This window comes from Aulonocara stuartgranti, assembly GCF_965226115.1.
Source record: "Aulonocara stuartgranti genome assembly, chromosome: 4".
NCBI classification, from domain to species: domain Eukaryota; kingdom Metazoa; phylum Chordata; class Actinopteri; order Cichliformes; family Cichlidae; genus Aulonocara; species Aulonocara stuartgranti.
Window position 1 is genome coordinate 23,539,958 of NC_138942.1, and position 18,649 is coordinate 23,558,606.

The 18,649-nt window shown below is 39.8% G+C and overlaps 1 protein-coding gene across 1 annotated transcript; it reads left to right on the forward strand.

Annotated features, from left to right (window-relative positions):
* The first annotated feature begins 6,329 nt into the window (after positions 1-6,329).
* LOC309705228 (uncharacterized protein) lies at positions 6,330-13,257 on the forward strand. The gene is made up of 4 exons (XM_082530891.1): positions 6,330-6,404; positions 9,098-9,253; positions 9,457-9,549; positions 12,097-13,257. The coding sequence occupies exons 2-4, from the start codon at positions 9,182-9,184 to the stop codon at positions 12,409-12,411; spliced, it is 480 nt and encodes a 159-aa protein (XP_082387017.1). The 5' UTR covers positions 6,330-6,404; positions 9,098-9,181; the 3' UTR covers positions 12,412-13,257.
* Positions 13,258-18,649: the final 5,392 nt, after the last annotated feature.

Sequence of the window (18,649 nt, forward strand, 5' to 3'; positions counted from 1 at the left end):
ATGCAACTTTGTGATCATTCCTGCTGCAGTAAGACCACAAAAAATGAATAAATAGACCGAAACAGCTTTACGAAAGCATCTAAAGGAGCCTGCACAGTTCTGGAAAAAACATTTGACTGATGAAACCAAGATAACCTTGATGAAACTGCTCGGGATCTAAAGCGGACTGCATCATCTGTCAAACATGGTGAAGGATGTTATGCAGATGTGTGGCTGATAATAGTTCATCAGTGTTTACTGATGATGTGACTGCAAAGAAGCAGCAGGATGGCTTGTGAAGTGTACAGGGTTATAGTCTCTGCTCAGATTCAGACAAATGCTCCAAAACTATCTGGACAATGATTTAAAGTGCAAATGGACAATAAACCAAAGCAAAACTTTTAGAAATTTGAGGATTTTGTGTAAACATGTCTGATATTCCTAAACAATTAATGCAATACCAGTCTGAATGAATCCATGGAGGCAGTATGAAGAGGCAACACTATACAAATTGTGAAATATTGTGTCTTGTCCGACAAATTAGACCTAACTGTAGCCACGTGCCAAAAAATGAAAAATAAAAGTTGTCTCCAGGATCAGAACAGGATGAAGACAGCATGCTGTCACAGCTCATAGGAGCAGCTGAGAACATGAATCCAGCAAAATTGATATTAATAATCTACTACAAGAAGAATTGCATGTACACTCCGGGAATTTTTCCACTGGTGATGTCGGACTTTCATCATGTCATAGACTTTTCTCGGATTATCCAAAGTGACACATGATGGGCTTCACAGAAGAACGAGCTTCATGAAAAAATGAATCTCTGAAAATTTCAGAGAGCTCTGACAAAATCACACATGACAGCAGAAAGATCCTCAAAGAGAAAGCGTGTCAAGAAATCACATAAAAAGGGGCAAAAGAGGCAGAAGGAATAGTTGGATGACAATTAGAGTGAGCCTTGGAGCAGTGGGCAAAAGATCCCCAAGGGGGAGGTTTGTGCCTGTGATGGAAAGTGAAGGAGTTTGAAGGTTACGCCACAGCTTTGCAACGACTTTCACTTTCAGCATCATGAAAACAGGGATCTGGTTAGAACAGAAACAGAAGCACGGGAACTCTTTTCATTCTACATTTTATCTCACCCATCGGGGCCGATATCTTCCACCCAGCATGTGACTTCCTGTTTCTGTTTATAAATTCAGCCACACTGTTCCATAACACTTTTATTGAACTATGATATATTTTAGAACTACGTCACGCTGACTATTTTAGGCTTCAACATGTGACTGCACGCTGTGATGGTGTAAAAGGATGGAGCATACACAGACATGCACGCACACACTGTAACGTGATGATATTTCACAGTTAATTTGTGAAACAGAAGAAACAAAGAAGAGTTTAAGGGCTTTGCACGTCCTCTGTAAAGACCTGTTCTGCAAAGAGGTGCCGCGAGCTTCTTTTGGCTAAATTATTGTGTGAGCTTTGGGTCTCTAATCAGCTTTTTGATGCAAAATCCTTTTGCATTAGCGAAGGATTCAACAGAGATCATTCTCCTGACTACAATTTATAGGGTGTTGAAGTAAATAAGGACAGGATACCCTTTAAAAATGATATGTAGTACTTCACCTGTCAAAACATGACAGATATTATTGTAGGAACTGAGCAAATGTGCAAAAATTAAAAAATAAAATAAAATGGCTTAAACTAAAAGTGCTTTTATATGAACTGTTCTCTTTTTGGTTTAGGATCCGTCTGCCCATACCCTCAGCAAACATCTGCTGTTTGTGTTGCTATTTTTGCAGTTATGGAAATGGAGATAAGACTCTTTCGCATGCTATGGTTTAGATCAGAGATAATTTGTGTCTGTGAAAACAGGAAGAACATTGCAACCACATTCAGTCGCTAGGATATGGCTCTTTCCCCCCCTTTTTTCTCATGTTTAAACAGCTGTGAGCAGCACCGATCTGCACCACAAAAGCTCGAATCTCGCGAAATCTTTTTTTCCTTTCGTTTGAGCTCGCACAAATCCAGCCACGATTACGAGTGTTTGAACACCGAATTATCTGGAATTGTGCACAACATGAAACACTAGAGGGAGGTTTGATGCCGGAGCTGCTCTGTTCTTCAGGTGTGGGTTGGTTGCTGTGTGATCTGGGGTCAGTTAGCAGCCTGCTGCAGGAAAGAAACTGAAGAGACAAGAAACTGTGGTTTTATTCATTTCATTCCAGCAAGTGCAATACTCTTAAAGTGCTCCTGAAAAGAAAACAGCTTTTGAAAGCTGATTTGTATTTGCTGCTTCCATCCAGCAGAGAGAGCACAATATCAGAGCACAGCATTTAGTCCCGTGCAGTATCGGGACTTCACAGGACTTCAATATCTACAGCAGATCAGGGGCTCCAAACAACCAATCTTATTCTCTGCAAGGAAAGAAAAAGTTCTCTTTGTGGCACAGAAATGTTTCACTGAGACAAATGACACCTCCGTCTGTGTGCTGTGCTACAGAGGTCAGAGCGCTCTTGTGGAGCTGCTCATCTGCAAGTGCGTGCATGCACCTTTCTGGTTTTTGGTTGGAAACGTCTGCACGCAGACTTGTGTACGCCTGTGTTCTCATAGGTGTCTGTGTGTGCTAATTTTGGATGTGGCTGCAGGGAAAGCAAGTCTCCCGTGTGTGACAGAGTCACTGATCATTAGTCACTCTGCTCCACATACCGTAGCGAGGAAGAGTGGAGGAGAGGGAGGAAGATGGAGGAGATACAGAAAGGTGGAAAGAGAGTGAAAGTGTTGTTGGGTGGATGCTGCAATTTAAAGTCTGAAGTTAAACACATAATGAGAAGCCTCGCGTCAGCTCATTTGTTTCTCTAAACATGTGCATCATCATCCCACTGCTTCCTTTGAAACGTTATCTATCACATCCGTCACATGTTGCAGGAAACTTGCAAGAAAGAGTGTGATTCTGTGCCACGGGGCGCTTATTTTTGCATCCTTTATTTTTACTGATGTGAAATTGCAACAAGCGCTGTTTTTGCATCGTTAAAAATTGTTCTTCTTTACTCTCTCTGTGGTGTGAATCAAACCCCAAACAGAGAAGGAGGAACCAGCACTAGACATGCAAAACTGCTGAGCTGACCACTCACTTTTGTGCAACTTACATCTATTCCCTGTAACCAGAATCAGAATCACTTTAATTGCCAGGGTTGTACATAAATGAGGAATAGGAGAATAATGTTTTTTAATTACAATAAAATCTGATAGGATACAAAACAAAACTGTTGTGGAAGTTGGTTTCTGTGTGAGTCCACAGAAACCAAGCCCTACCCCAGTATTTCAGTAACATATAGCGCAATTTATCACCTTTGTCAACTGCAAATTACGTCCTCAAACTTAAACTTTGTCAGCATCTGTTTTATCCAATAAGATGAAGTCATGCCACGTTGGGTTAACAATGAGACTGTCAAGAAAACCAACAGGTCAGAAAAGACTACCATAAATGTTGCAATAAGTTGGAGTCAGTCTGTCTGTTTCCTATAACACAGCAACTAACTGTGGAAAACTGTTAAAATATAGTTATGGATTTTATTTGTGGTGTTGTATTTTCAGATTTTCAGACACGCAGTTGAAAGACTAAATAATGACCCTTGTATCAGGGTTTTTCCCCACGTCTCACACACCTGGTCAGGTGACTGTTCTTGGTTAGGGAAAGCCAACAGGCTGGTGTGGAATCTGGATTTCCATTAAGCTTTCAAAGTGCTTTCATATTCAAGAGACAGAAACAGCAGATTTGTGAAGATGTTGAACTCTGAAGCAGCCTTGGTGACTCAAACAGGCTGCTGGCTGAACTCCAGGAGTAAATGTCCCGATGGCTCCCCTGTCCACTCGGTGGAAGTCTACACTCCATATGTTCCAGCAAGAAAAGATTAATCACTGCAGTGAGGACACAGACAGATTTAAGGGGTTCATTAGTGCGCTAGCAGTAGTGCACAGTGGAGGCCGGAGTACAGACTGTCCAGTCTGTGAGGCTCATTCATTTCTGTTAATGTGTGTGCAGGTTCTCAAAGCTTTACTGTTGGACACCTTTAGGTCAAATAAAGCAGTAGAAACATGTGTTCACAGTAGCTGTCCATATGTGGTCAAAATATCTGACCAGTCCTTGATGATTGGTCCCCAAGGTAAGGCAGATTCAAGGTGGTACCCAAGTCACTTCTCAGGGACCTGAAGATGGATGTTTTGTTTTTTGCTGAGGTAGATAAGTCGACCGAGCCGTCTGGAGAACCTGCTGCTTCCAGGAATCTGTGTAAACCTAACTAGCTGGCACGCTTAGATGCTGTTCTTTTTTCTTTTTTTTTGATCTCATTTTTATCGCCATTTGAACAAAAATTGTCACACATTCACTAAAACCACAGAGAAAGATTAAGCAAATGACAAAACCACAGGAACCAGAAATAGAGGAATGGAGCAACATAGACGAAGAGAGTGATAAGCAACATCGATAAATGTTCGCTCTGATGATGATTAAGCAAACCATCTTTGAAGCAGCTGTCACGTCGGCAAAAACGTGCTTCTGGGTTTTGTGCAATGGCAGCTGATGCAGGATAGATGGAGACAGCGGATAAGTAATATCTCCAACCACTCTGCAAAAAAGTGGAGACTCCAGTGCATTCACATACTACACCATATAAGGTGCCAGTGGTGCCTATAGGGCATCCTGTGTATGAAAGTTAAGTGTATTTGCTGATAAGCAGGATTTCTGGAGGACTGTTTAACCTCGTCCCAAACACCAGTTAACTAGGGCTGAAGTCAGGGACATCACATCAGACACACTATTTGTCACAGCAGAATGTGTTTGTCACTCTGTCACTCCAGAGTCATGTGCAAGCCCTGGTTTTCACTGAATACAACTTGGGGAAGTTTGGAGTAACTGCAGATGGTTTAAGAGACGTGTTTGTTTACAGTTTTGTCATTAAAATGAGATTAAAGTTCAAGAAAAAAGAAAAATAGACAAAAACAGTACCTGATTTTCATTTTGAATGACAAACTGAACACTTGATTTGTAAGGCTTCTCTATTTCAGCTAACCAACCAGTATGAAGGACTGTGCATGTGTGCAAAACAGAATCCTTCAATTTATAAAGCAGTGAAAATGACACAGTCACATCCTCTTTTAGTCTTTCTGTAACTTTCCATTAACTGTACGCAGTTTCCTGAAAAACCCTTTGATTCCATTATGCTAGACATAAGAGCTTTGCGATGTACGAATCTTGTATTCTAACTGATGAATTGCAGTCACATCACATCAGGACAATATAACACAACCATCTGTGGAAGATCAGAACTCCGTGAAGGGGCCCCAGTAAACATCATGGACTCCTGACAGATCTGTGAACTTGTGTACTTTTGGATCTTTCCAGATACACATCCTTTCTGTACAAAACATCCATAAGAGCATCTGATAGATCAGATCATCCTGTATTCCCTCCATAAACCTCTTGGATATCTGACACGTACGTTTTTTCACTTTTGGCTTGAACGTTGTGCTTGTTGTAGGGTTCAGGCAGTTTTTAAAACTTTGGTTAAAAAAAACATGAGACAGAGAGATGTGAAATATTAAATACAGTAACTGATACAGTACTACAGACATGTCATCATTACTGGATGCTGGTATATAAAGTACAACAATTGCATTCCAGAAAACATTACATGAAGACATAACAGATCAACCTTTTCCAGTCGGCTGTTCTCGTTTTTCTGGCTGAACAGATACACAGAGAGATAATAATGTCTCTGTATGCACCTAACGAGCTATTTGCATGTGACTGTCGATGTCCTACTTTTAGTCTTTCTGTTGTAGTTCAGCATTTCATGGTCACAGCTAAATTTAAAATGTTGCAAGAACATCATCAGAGGCTATGAGAGGAATGTAGGAAATAAGCACCATGATCGCGCTGTATGCAATTATCTGTAACAATCTGCAGCATCCTATCTGAGCATCAGAACATGTAAACTATGCTCGTTCATACGCTTGCTTCCTCCTTGCACATCTGCTGTATCTCCATGCCTCCCTGAGCAGGGATCACTCGTCTTTTTCTCTATGCTACGGTTCATCCTTCATTTCCATTCTACACTCAAAAAAGTCAACTAAGGCAGTTGTTTGATTAATTCAATAGACATTTGTCTATTTAACATGAACATATTGAGTTTAGGTTTTTAAATCATTATCAGTTGTTGGTTTAACATAAAATAACAAAAAGTTTAATGAACTAGATTTGCATTCTTCAGTTCAATTAAATGTAATTATTTTAAATCAACAACTCTAAAACCGATGCCTAGTGCGCATGCTCAAACTTCCCAGAAGTGAAAAGGCGGGAACGCGGAGAAAGTTATGTGTTCAGTGAACTGCCATTTCCCTCTGCGGAATCTTCCACAATACAGGTAAGTAATAAATAACTCAAAATATCTTAGTCAAACGAAGTTGTTCTGTCCGTTAATTGTTTAACAATGTTTTTAAATCCAAATGTGTAAGTTGTCATTAGACAGCGGGAGTGGAGCAAATGCAGTGAAAATCTGGTATTAGACGGTGCCAATCGGTACCGTCTAATACCTGATTTCTAATCCGCTCTGGGTATATTTATACTATTATTAGCATTTCCACTTCATTGTTTTTCTTTTTTTTTTTTTTACCTGTTTTTGCAGTTAGTCTTATAGTGTTTTTAGCGGTTATTGATATGTTTAATTCAATATTTAACACGTTTGTAATTCACTTTCAAAGTAAATGAAGTTAGCTAAAGCTAGTATGGTTGTCTCATTGAACTTTTACCTAGCTCTGTTAGCATTCACTTTGGTTTTAAATGACGGTTATTGCAAGACATGGTCTTTGTTCACTTTTTTTATTATTATTTGCATTTTTTCTTTCTTTCTTTCTCCTTTTATTTTAAGCATTCGGCCTCTCACAGTAATGCAAGTTAAACTAGCATGCGCGAGTTGCTAAATATTAGCTGTGTCCAAATTCAGGGGCTGCATCCTTCGAATTGACTTGATCGCTAGTGCATGGGAAAAAGAGCATAAACACGAGGTCAGAGGAAAAGGCAGTGGCGGATAGTTATGAAAATTGCCTGTCGGACCTTTACCGCAACTACCAGCATCTTTATTGCATAGTGTGAAACACTGCTATTACATTTGGCAACAGATTGGATATTTATCTGTGAATTTTATATTGCAAGAGGTATTTATATGTATTTGTATTTTTTTTTATACATTTGCAACAAAGTTAAAAAAAATCCACTGGAATTTTTATAAAATAATTGTCTGTTTTCTTTACCATAGTAACACCACAAAGAAAGCTGACCCCTTTTGCTGATTGTTTGTGCCTCCTCTTTAATACATGGTAAGCCTTTTACCATCATATATTTATTATGATAGTTTTATGATTTAATCAAAGTGGAAAAAAAGGTGCCAATAAAACCATCCTTAAAACTGCTTTTCTTTTTTTCTTTCAGTGACTTGTATGTGGCAGTGCAAGCGTTGTTCCATCAGGGAGAGTAGTAGGTACAAATTATTGAAACGCTGTACAGGGCTCGCAAAATCGCTAGCCCGACGTCCCGGGGCTAGCGATTTTTCCAGTCGGGCTACCAAAATCTATCTCTGCCCTGCCCGTCCGGCTTTTGTAGGAAGGAAAAATATATGTCAATGCTTTTGCATTCTTTCGGAAATGTAGCTGGGCAATTATGTCATTGGCATCGGTGAGCCACTGTCAATATGTGACATATTGAAATCGCGTTTGAATTTGCGCTTGTTTTTTGCTTTCACTTTGCAATCGTGCGAACTGTGTATAGAGAGCGACAGGACTGATCTGTGAGTGAGGATAATTTGCGCACCAATTCCTCTGACATCGTCTTATCAATCGTTAGCTTACTATGCAAGCATGACAAGTGAAATCTCCCGCAGCTTAAACATGTGAGAGGTTGATCGCGCAGAGAATCGCTGAGCTTATGTGAGTGCGTGTGTAAAAGCAGGAAGATATATATTTCAGTTCTGCTGAGCCAAATAAGACAGGTCAGGGTGAAGAAGTGACAGCCAAAGAAAAGCTTACCACAAAACGGAGAAGTTATGACAAATCAGACTATAAGGCAAAAAGAAAGTGCAGCTTTATGGTTTCATGGACAAAAGGATTTCTGTGGCTGCAATATGACGAGCTAAATAACCAGGGCTGCACATAAGTGGTCCGCAGGTGCGCATTCGCTGTCAAAATAAAAAAACACGCACAAGAGAAGAAGTTGCAACGCGTGTTTGCGTACATAAGATTTTCAGGAGGAGGACAGACATTTGTTTAGAACTCTTAAAGATGTCAAGAAGCTCCTTTAAGCAATTACTTTGGTGTTCCTCCACCTCCAAAGAAATGTCAGAAGGAGTCCAAACCACAAAAGAAGCGCGTATTCTCAGAAAAGTGGTTGAAGGAGGTGAGCTGGCTTCAAACAAATGATGAACGCACAGATGTGGTGCAGAATGTGCCGTGAAAATCCCACTCTAGCGGACAAAAACAGTGCTTTTTATATGGATGCAAACGCGCGTTGCAACTTCTTATCTGGTGCGCGTCTTTTATTTTGACAGCGAATGCGCACATGCGGACCACTTATGTGCACCCGTGTAAATAACATAATGTTCTGCCGGGTGTGTTGTTGGTTTTCCCTCGATTCCTGAGTCGACAAGCGCCTTTGTTACTGGGACCAGTAATTTTAAGAAAGGCCCCCATTAGAAATGGATTATTGCTCAGTCTGCAATATCTTTCCCAGAACAAACACCAATTGCAAATAATATACTAAAAATAAACCTGAAAAATCTGTTTAGAGCAGCATACTATGTTGCAAAGAGTGAACTACCACTGGTGCAATTTAGCAGTCTTTGCAAACTTCAAAAAGCAAATGGCCCAGATCTTGGTTCCACTTGCCTCTTACTTGTGACTTTAGTGGAAATTTCAAATTCAGGATCTGACACAGACTGATTCATGTTCTACACAGACAGCACTGATGTCTGCATGGTCTTCTAAAAGCAGCTTTAGTCAGCTTAGATGTGAAGTGAGTGAAATATACAGTTGAGTTTTTAATCAATGTATTTGTTCTCTATTGCAGATTGACAAGGAGTTTCTGCGAATCACCACAAAGCCTCTGCTATCTACTTTCTTTGCCGAGCTTGACCAATACGCGCCACGCTTAATGGAAATCTTTCTGACCAAAGGAGGGACACGTGGAAAGAAAATAAGAGGTCTCATGCTTGCCATCTCCAAGGTTTGTATTAGGATTGAGTAGACTTTGTCATAGGCAGCAAAAATAACTTTTATTTGGAGATGAAGTTGTCAATTTTGTTTCAGCTTAACAAATGGTACATGCCAGGTTCTAACCTAAAGAATAATTATGCAAGTTAACTGATTACCATAGCTTTAAGAAAAACAGCCTGGTTTTGGCTCATATTATCTCCTCCTCCTCTCCAGCATGACAACATCCATACCAGACGAGCATGCATCTTGAAGTCTTTGTGCATCTACCTAAACGAAGACTATGAGAAGTTAATAAAGGAGTACTTGGTGAGTCACTGTGACAGCATGTTGACCGTAACATTCTCATACAAATTGTGACGTTGCCTCAAATGCAAATCGTTAAAATTAAAATTTTGAGATTAGCAACAAGACACCTGGTATTGGGGAAAGGATGTCTTGAATACCAAACAGTATTAAGCGTTGCAATAAAGAATTTCTGGGATTTGGTATTGGAAGGAAAGAAATTTATGCCTACTTAAACTTGATACACAAACATACAATGCATTTAACATGCATCAAGACAATATTGCTTTTGAATCTGTACTTGGATTAAAACAAGTCCTGTTGTTTTTTCATTGCTATGGTCATCAGTATTTGTAAATAGAAATGTCTATGAACTTTGAGCTGTTTAGTACTAACACTTCTATACCTGTTTTATTTTAGCAGCTGAGTTAGCCTTTTCTCGAGTCCTGTCCCCCTAAGTTACTCTTGCTACGTCCGACAAACAAATGGTTTCCTCTGCGCACCAATGGGTACCCGAATGTGCAAGCAGACATGCTTCATAATGTTCGGTACAGTTACCTGGGAATGGGGCCATACACACTGTTTAATCCATTCACGTTGTTTTTGACTTTGTGAATGGAAAGAACACAACTCCTCCAGACACAATCTCTCGGCGTATCGGTGGGCACACCGCTTCTCCATCTTGCTTGAGGTTAATATTTGTCAGACACAGTAACGGTTGCTATAATGTGTAATTGGACAATGGCCCTTTCGGGGGAGGGGCCGGTGAGAGGTCAATTATGCCACCTCTTTTGACATGAGAGGTGTATTTTATAATTTATGTATTGGAGTAATTACTAACAACTACTTTAGTGGTGTAATTTTCTGTTTATTACTTTAACTACAGTGGGGCAAAAAAGTATTTAGTCAGCCACCGATTGTGCAAGTTCCCCCACCTAAAATGATGACAGAGGTCAGTAATTTGCACCAGAGGTACACTTCAACTGTGAGAGACAGAATGTGAAAAAAAAATCCATGAATTCACATGGTAGGATTTGTAAAGAATTTATTTGTAAATCAGGGTGGAAAATAAGTATTTGGTCAATAACAAAAATACAACTCAATACTTTGTAACATAACCTTTGTTGGCAATAACAGAGGTCAAACGTTTACTATAGGCCTTTACCAGGTTTGCACACACAGTAGCTGGTATTTTGGCCCATTCCTCCATGCAGATCTTCTCGAGAGCAGTGATGTTTTGGGGCTGTCGCCGAGCAACACGGACTTTCAACTCCCGCCACAGATTTTCTATGGGGTTGAGGTCTGGAGACTGGCTAGGCCACTCCAGGACTTTCAAATGCTTCTTACGGAGCCACTCCTTTGTTGCTCGGGCGGTGTGTTTTGGATCATTGTCATGTTGGAAGACCCAGCCTCGTTTCATCTTCAAAGTTCTCACTGATGGAATGAGGTTTTGGCTCAAAATCTCACGATACATGGCCCCATTCATTCTGTCCTTAACACGGATCAGTCGTCCTGTCCCCTTGGCAGAAAAACAGCCCCATAGCATGATGTTTCCACCCCCATGCTTCACAGTAGGTATGGTGTTCTTGGGATGCGACTCAGTATTCTTCTTCCTCCAAACACGACGAGTTGAGTTTATACCAAAAAGTTCTACTTTGGTTTCATCTGACCACATGACATTCTCCCAATCCTCTGCTGTATCATCCATGTGCTCTCTGGCAAACTTCAGACGGGCCTGGACATGCACTGGCTTCAGCAGCGGAACACGTCTGGCACTGCGGGATTTGATTCCCTGCCGTTGTAGTGTGTTACTGATGGTGACCTTTGTTACTTTGGTCCCAGCTCTCTGCAGGTCATTCACCAGGTCCCCCCGTGTGGTTCTGGGATCTTTGCTCACCGTTCTCATGATCATTTTGACCCCACGGGATGAGATCTTGCATGGAGCCCCAGATCGAGGGAGATTATCAGTGGTCTTGTATGTCTTCCATTTTCTGATGATTGCTCCTACAGTTGATTTTTTCACACCAAGCTGCTTGCCTATTGTAGATTCACTCTTCCCAGTCTGGTGCAGGTCTACAATACTTTTCCTGGTGTCCTTCGAAAGCTCTTTGGTCTTGGCCATGGCGGAGTTTGGAGTCTGACTGTTTGAGGCTGTGGACAGGTGTCTTTTATACAGATGATGAGTTCAAACAGGTGCCATTCATACAGGTAACGAGTGGGGGACAGAAAAGCTTCTTACAGAAGACGTTACAGGTCTGTGAGAGCCAGAGATTTTCCTTGTTTGAGGTGACCAAATACTTATTTTCCCCACTGATTTACGAATAAATTCTTTACAAATCCTACCATGTGGATTCATGGATTTTTTTTCACATTCTGTCTCTCACAGTTGAAGTGTACCTCTGGTGCAAATTACTGACCTCTGTCATCATTTTAAGTGGGGGAACTTGCACAATCGGTGGCTGACTAAATACTTTTTTGCCCCACTGTACTTGGATTTTATGAACAGCATAGAAACAGTTGTTTAAACAATCTCTTAAATTTTACTTTGTTGTCTTATATTTTTTCATGTAGGATACGGACAGCGAGGCAAAAAGCTGCATGGAGCAAACTGTGATGGGGGTGTACGTCATCCAGAAGGAGGGTGCTGAACCTGAAGATGACCCAGAGGACGTTGGTGTCCTGATTGAGGGTGTGGAGGCTAACACTGATTTGGGTAACATTGCACAAGCATGTGCTCTGTTGTTTGGACTCGTATACTGTTTGAACCTGAGCTACCCACCAGAACTTAAATGCACCTTTGAAGTCCTCCAGAAGATACTTTTAAATCTTGATGGACAAAAGCTGTCTTCAAAGGCACAGTTTCTGAAAAACAAGCTTATGGGGTGAGGGCACTTGAAAATGACTGATAGGTCTTGAATGGTTCATTGGTGCAATGGTGATTTCCAATATATAATGGTAATATTTGAGTTGTTTATATTTTTTTCTTTCATTTAAATTTTTTTTTTTTAAGTTTTTGGATTCTCTCTGTTGGGCAATTCACCTTTTATACAGCACTGCAGATGATTTTTGTTTGTCCTTATATAGATGGCTCAAAATGGATCAGAAGTACTGACAGAAGTACTATGTTGTGTTTATGTGTCAAGGTCCTGTAAAGTTTAAGACCACTGCCACCTGTTAAGTTCACTGTATTATTGTTTCCATTTTGCTTGCTAGCATGTTTTAAAACACAGCAAAACTATATTGCTAGCTGTGGAGGACTGCAACCAAAATTAAAAAAATAAATACAGAAATGTAAAAATTGGTCAAACTAATAATTATTTCAATGAGATACACCAAACAAATATAGATTTTCATCACCTATGGATTGTTTTGTTGTTGTACTGCCCCCAAATTATTTCTAATTATTTTATTTTTCCAAATTCACACAATAGTAATTCTATTTTGTCACATGTTTTAACTTGCCAAGTGGGAGATGTATTTTTTATCTTTTAGTTTAATTTTTTTTAAAATGCAGTCGATATATTGAGCAAATTTTGCATCTGTTTTTAGTTGTGGAAGCTTTGGTTCCAACATATTACCTATGTAAATAAGTATTCTAACGTTTTACCTTTTGAAGTGGCATAATGCTTGCAGGTGTACAAAAATGGTAAGCTTTTATATTGTCCACTAAATCCAGTTAATAAAGATAATGTTATCATAATCTGATTGTGACTTTTTTTTGTAAAGTAGTGGGTTTCTAAATGTGTAACAAATGTAAACAAATCTAATTGAAATAATTTGGTTGAAATGAGTGAAATCATTGACTTGATTAACAAAGTAGTTGTTGAAACAACAAGATTTAATTCTGTTTTCCTAAACTTTTTAAATTGTGTAGAATGAATTAAAACAAATTTCACTCTACATACTTAAATAAATCACTTCAAATCAATGTAAGTATAGTATGTTGATCCAACGTAATCTGATTACATTAAACCACCAAATGCTAAATGTGTTGGTTTGACATGATCGAAAAGGGTTTATTGTACTTGGTTAAATTGTGTGCAAAAAGGGTGCCATGATTAAATTGTGTTCATCCAACAACAGATTTTTTTGAGTGTAGGGTTGCTTATTAATGGACCACAGATTTGACTAAACAAACTCAATGCTTAAAGCAAGGAAGACAAACACAAACTAATACGTGCTATCTATGCTGATAAAGAGACAGCAGGGGTTCGAAATAATTGCCATGCAGCCAGGCTGCTATTTGCTATCAAGTCTTTTTTTTTTAAATTGTTGTTCAGCCAAAGGAAAAATGGCAGAAAAAGTAGCATTACGACTTCTGACTTAATGAAGATGAAAGAAATAGAAGAGAGCAAAAGAGAAAGACACGATAAAGAACAATGGCTACAGCGTGAAGGTATGGAGGAATGAGGAGGAGGAAGGAGAGGCGATGGCTGAGTGGCGGTGGATTGGTTACAGGGACAGATGGAGGCCTCCTGATAAGAGACACAATGCTCTGAATTGTCTCATATCTGAGATGGATAGAAAACAATAATACAAATCTGTCATATAAAAGATGAAATATGACAGTAAACTTTTCAGGATATGAATGTGAGCTCTGGCCTACCGGTGGCAGCATTGAGCTGGCGAACGCTTCAGCCCTCTGCTACTTTAAATAATAAAACTCAAATTTAATGTCATGACTATGAAGTTGAATGAATCCAAACAGGTTGTAAGACTTAAAAAGCAAGTTATTTATAACAAACAAGCGTGAGATTGTATTCCCAAAGGGACTTTAAGATATTTCAGCATTATTTTCTGACATTCTCCTGTAGGTTTTTTATTCAGATACCAACCTCTAAGATATCGATAATCAACTTTGAATTAATATAAAAAATGTAATAATCTCACCATAGACTGTAAATAAAAGATAGAAGCACCCAATGTCTCTCCATCCGTTGGTTTGCCTTTTTTGTGGCTATATTTGGAGGAGTGAGCATAGCTGGGAGTTATCAGGCAGCAAGGACCATCTCTGGTCCTTGTCACAAGTAACGCGTTACTCGTCACAAGTAACGCGCTACTGTAATCTGATTACTTTTTTCAAGTAACGAGTAAAGTAAGGGATTACTATTGCAAAAATCGTAATTAGATTAGGCCTACCGTTACTTTCCCGTAGGAACGCTGCGTTACTGCGTTACTAAAACCGTGGGGTTTTTTTTGCCAGAATGTCTCATGACAATGACGTAAGCAAGTGCGACATTGGTGACAACAGCTGTGTGCAGATCAACAATGGATCATATATCGAGTGCAGGAGAGAGTATGAGCGTGCAGCGTTTAAAGCGTGGAAATACTGACCTTACTTTAAGTTTGATTCCATAAAAAGTGACAAAAACATTAGTGTCCGTTGTGCGTGGGAAGAAAACTTCTTTTTACAGTGAAAAAAACCCCTAAACACCGCACCCTGAGCAAGCACCGAGTGCGTTACGCCGTAATGGGAAATTCACAGAGAAACTCGTGGATTCTTCCACTGCCCGCTGAGGCACACCTGCACCAGGGTAAACCTCCGCCTACCCCACTCCTGCTTTAAAGGTGAAAATAGAGCAACAGGACCGCTGAGTCTTTGATTTTATTTATTTTCTGCTGTGTTTTACTTGCATCTATTTGAAAGAGTGAGTGTAAACACACAAAAAAATTATTATTTTATGTGCTGGAATGTGCAGAAAATAGGTTTAGATATTAAACAAATTTCTTCCAGTCAGAGAATGTTGCATATAATTACATTTTTGCTTGATGCATAAAGTTAAAAGATTAAAACTAATAAAACAAGTTTTAAAAAGAGACTTTTCCATTTGATTACATTTTGTATGATGGATTATGTAGAAAAAGTAGAATTGGGCTGAAAGATCTATCGCTTTATCACCTATTCAGGTTGTAAATCGTGTTTTTAAAAAGTAACTAAGTAATTAATTACTTTTGAAAATAAGTAATCAGTAAAGTAACGGGATTACTTTTTGGGGAAGTAATCAGTAATTAGTTACTGATTACTTTTTTCAAGTAACTTGACCAACACTGGCAAGGGCTGGCTAGTTCAGCAGCATGGTCCATAGCTAATTTACTGTGATATTCACTGGGATGCTTTTAGTTTGCTAAAAAAAAAAACAAGCTTTAAATATAAGGTACTTTCCACAAAAGCTAAAGCTATATCTTTTTAAAGCATCTTTTAGTGCAACTCAACACTGAGCCATAAATACAGCTTAAGTAGGTGAGTCATGCCCACAGTTATCCTGATAACAAATTCAGCTCTTGAGACCACAACATGTTTTTTTTCCTTACATTTTACAGCCAAAGCTAGCTTGGGCTTCTTAAACATCTGGAACCTTCTAGATTTTGTTTAGCTGTGTATAAAAATGCTTTTTCTTTAAAGATATTTAATTATCAGAACAGGGAAGACAAATGTTGGATATACTGAAAAACTATCTGGGTTTCTTTCTGACTAATCTTTTCTTCTTGTTCAATTTTTCTCTGGTGTCCTTAAACAGTCCACAGAGCAAACCAAGCCAGAAAAAATGGTTTTCATTTTCAGTCCTCCCTTCCTGTGATCCTGCTCCAAAAATGGTAATTTTGCATTACGCCACAGTTATACCAGAGCTGCTTCAACATGAGAGCTAACTAAATAGATTTTTTGTACATATTCATTTCATTTATTTTAAAACTAAATGCAATGTTATTGAACGTGATGAGATAGAGTTTATAAACATTAAATTAATAGCAGTAATAAAAATCCTAACAGGCTTCAGTGTATCTATAGGACCACTGTGGTTCTTCGATTGTTTTATTAAAAATAATATAATAAATACATAAAATAATATAACAAATAGTAAAAAAAATTATATTAATTTCTGTCTCTCTTCCACGCCGTGTCTTTGTCCTGTCCTGAGCCTGGTTCTGCTGGAGGTTTCTTCCTTTTTAAAGGAAGTTCTTCTTTCCCACTGTCGACAAGTGCTTGCTCAATATATGACTGCTGTTATGATTATAAATAAATTGGCCGTAGGTGTGAGTGTGAGTTGCTGTCTGCTCTCTGTGTGAGCTCTCCGACAGATTGGAGATTTGTCCAGGGGGTACCCCACCTCTCGCCCTATGGCAGCTGGGACAGGCACCAACGATCCTGCAACCCTGAACTGGGTTAATGGAAAAAAATCTATTTAGTTAATTATTTCTATTTGCTTTATTTTAATTAAAACTTTATTTAAAAAGGAAGTCCGTTGAGATTAAAATGATTTTTTCAAGGGAAACGTGGCGAAAAAGGAACACGTCATTACACGATTAAATATAATAATGAACACACAAAACACAAAACACGCTCCCTTCGCTAGAAAAATACACTTCTTTATTTAGAAATGAGTAATTACAGTGTACTTCTTTTTGTTGCCTGGTAATAAAAACAAACAAAGAAAAGGAAGAGCTTGACACCAAGTAAACATACACTATTAATGTCACTCAAAACCACACGTACATTTTTTTGTCAGGCAACTTCTGGTCTTGCCAAGAATGTGTCATGCCTCTTTGTGTTTAAATCATCCTCATGGTTTGCTACGTAAAGAACAAACTGCACGTTGAGTCCCCCCCCCTTTAAAACTGCCATTTCTGTGTCTGTACGATCTCTCACGTGGGCCCTAACAACCTCCACCCATCATGAGGGTGAGGGCAGCCTGAACAGAATGTCGCCTAAGAGGCAAAACCCGGGGGGAAAACGCCCACAGCATCCACTCTGATTGCTTTGAGCCCACGATAACAAATGAGGGCAGACCAGCACATGGACATTTTTATGAACTCAACTCTTCTCTGGATTTTGGCACCTGGACCATTTGGAGGACGCTGCTGAGAGAGATTCTGCAAACTAAATCATCCCTCCCTCATTCTCCCTCCAAATGATGTCCTTCCCTCCTAATTACGAGGAGCTGGTTGTCTTTGGCTGGATTCAGCTGTCACATCATCAGCGGGCGCCACCTCGCCCTCGCGGCTACAATGGGACTGAGCTCACACTGCTTCTCCTGTATAAATACGCACAACGGCAGCTGCGTGTGTGTGAGAGAGTGAGAGACAAGTAAACATGCCTGAAATACAAAGCCTGTGATGTTTCATTCATTACACTGTCAGCATGAATAATAGATAGCTAATTGATATGCAGTAGACCACGCACGTGCACGCACGGCGCGCGCGCACACACTCTGCTACGTGGCTTCGCGCTCTGAACTAATATTTGTCTTTTCACATTCAGATTTACCACAAGAGGGAGAAGAACGAGAGACGCAGTGAGAGGAGATCAAACGCCAGAGAAAGCAAAGAATGCGCACTCACAGACATGTCAGGTAAATCTGCACCACCCTGCAGCTCAGCAGGACTTCCACGCTGTTGGAGCTCTGCAGCTTTGCAAAAGCGTGAAACACGGAGTCACCTGAAGCACAATGAATCTGATCGGGAGTAATATATACATGTGTAATCAAGTCGTTACATATTTGGTAAACTCGTCGAGCTGATATGAGGGAAACATTGTGATTCAGGAGGGTTTGGGGCCACCTGATGACTGCACAGAAGTCAGAGGTTTACTCTGCTTTCCTCTGTTTTTCGTCTCCATCAACTTCTGAGATTAATACCAGATTTATTTATTTAAAATGCTAAAACCAGCTGGCTGACTGTATCTGTCAGCTGTGCAGAGCTGAAATGTACGTAGTGGAGCTTGGGAGATTTTTGCAGCTGAAAGCGGTGAGAGCGAGGCTGAAGAACCAAAGCAGGCACGTGATAGCGCTCTACAGGTCCATCCCTGTGTGGCTATTTAATGCGCTGCCTTGATGAAAATGATTATTGTAGCCACTTTAATGCCACGCAAATGTAAGAAACTCAGTGGCAGGTGTTAAAAAAAGTGAAGCTGTTCCTTTTCCGTTTGCGGCCATGAAGCAGAGCGACGATGGCACAGAGACGCAAGACATTTTGAGATGGAAGGGAAAAAAGCACAACTAAGAGAGGGGTGGAGGTAAGGAGGCGAAGCGCGTTGTTAGAGCTGGAACTGAAGGCAGAAATGTCCTTTTCTCTTTCACCAAAGAGAGCTGAAGGACAAACACAGAGTTCTGAAAGTCTGTGGGCAGAC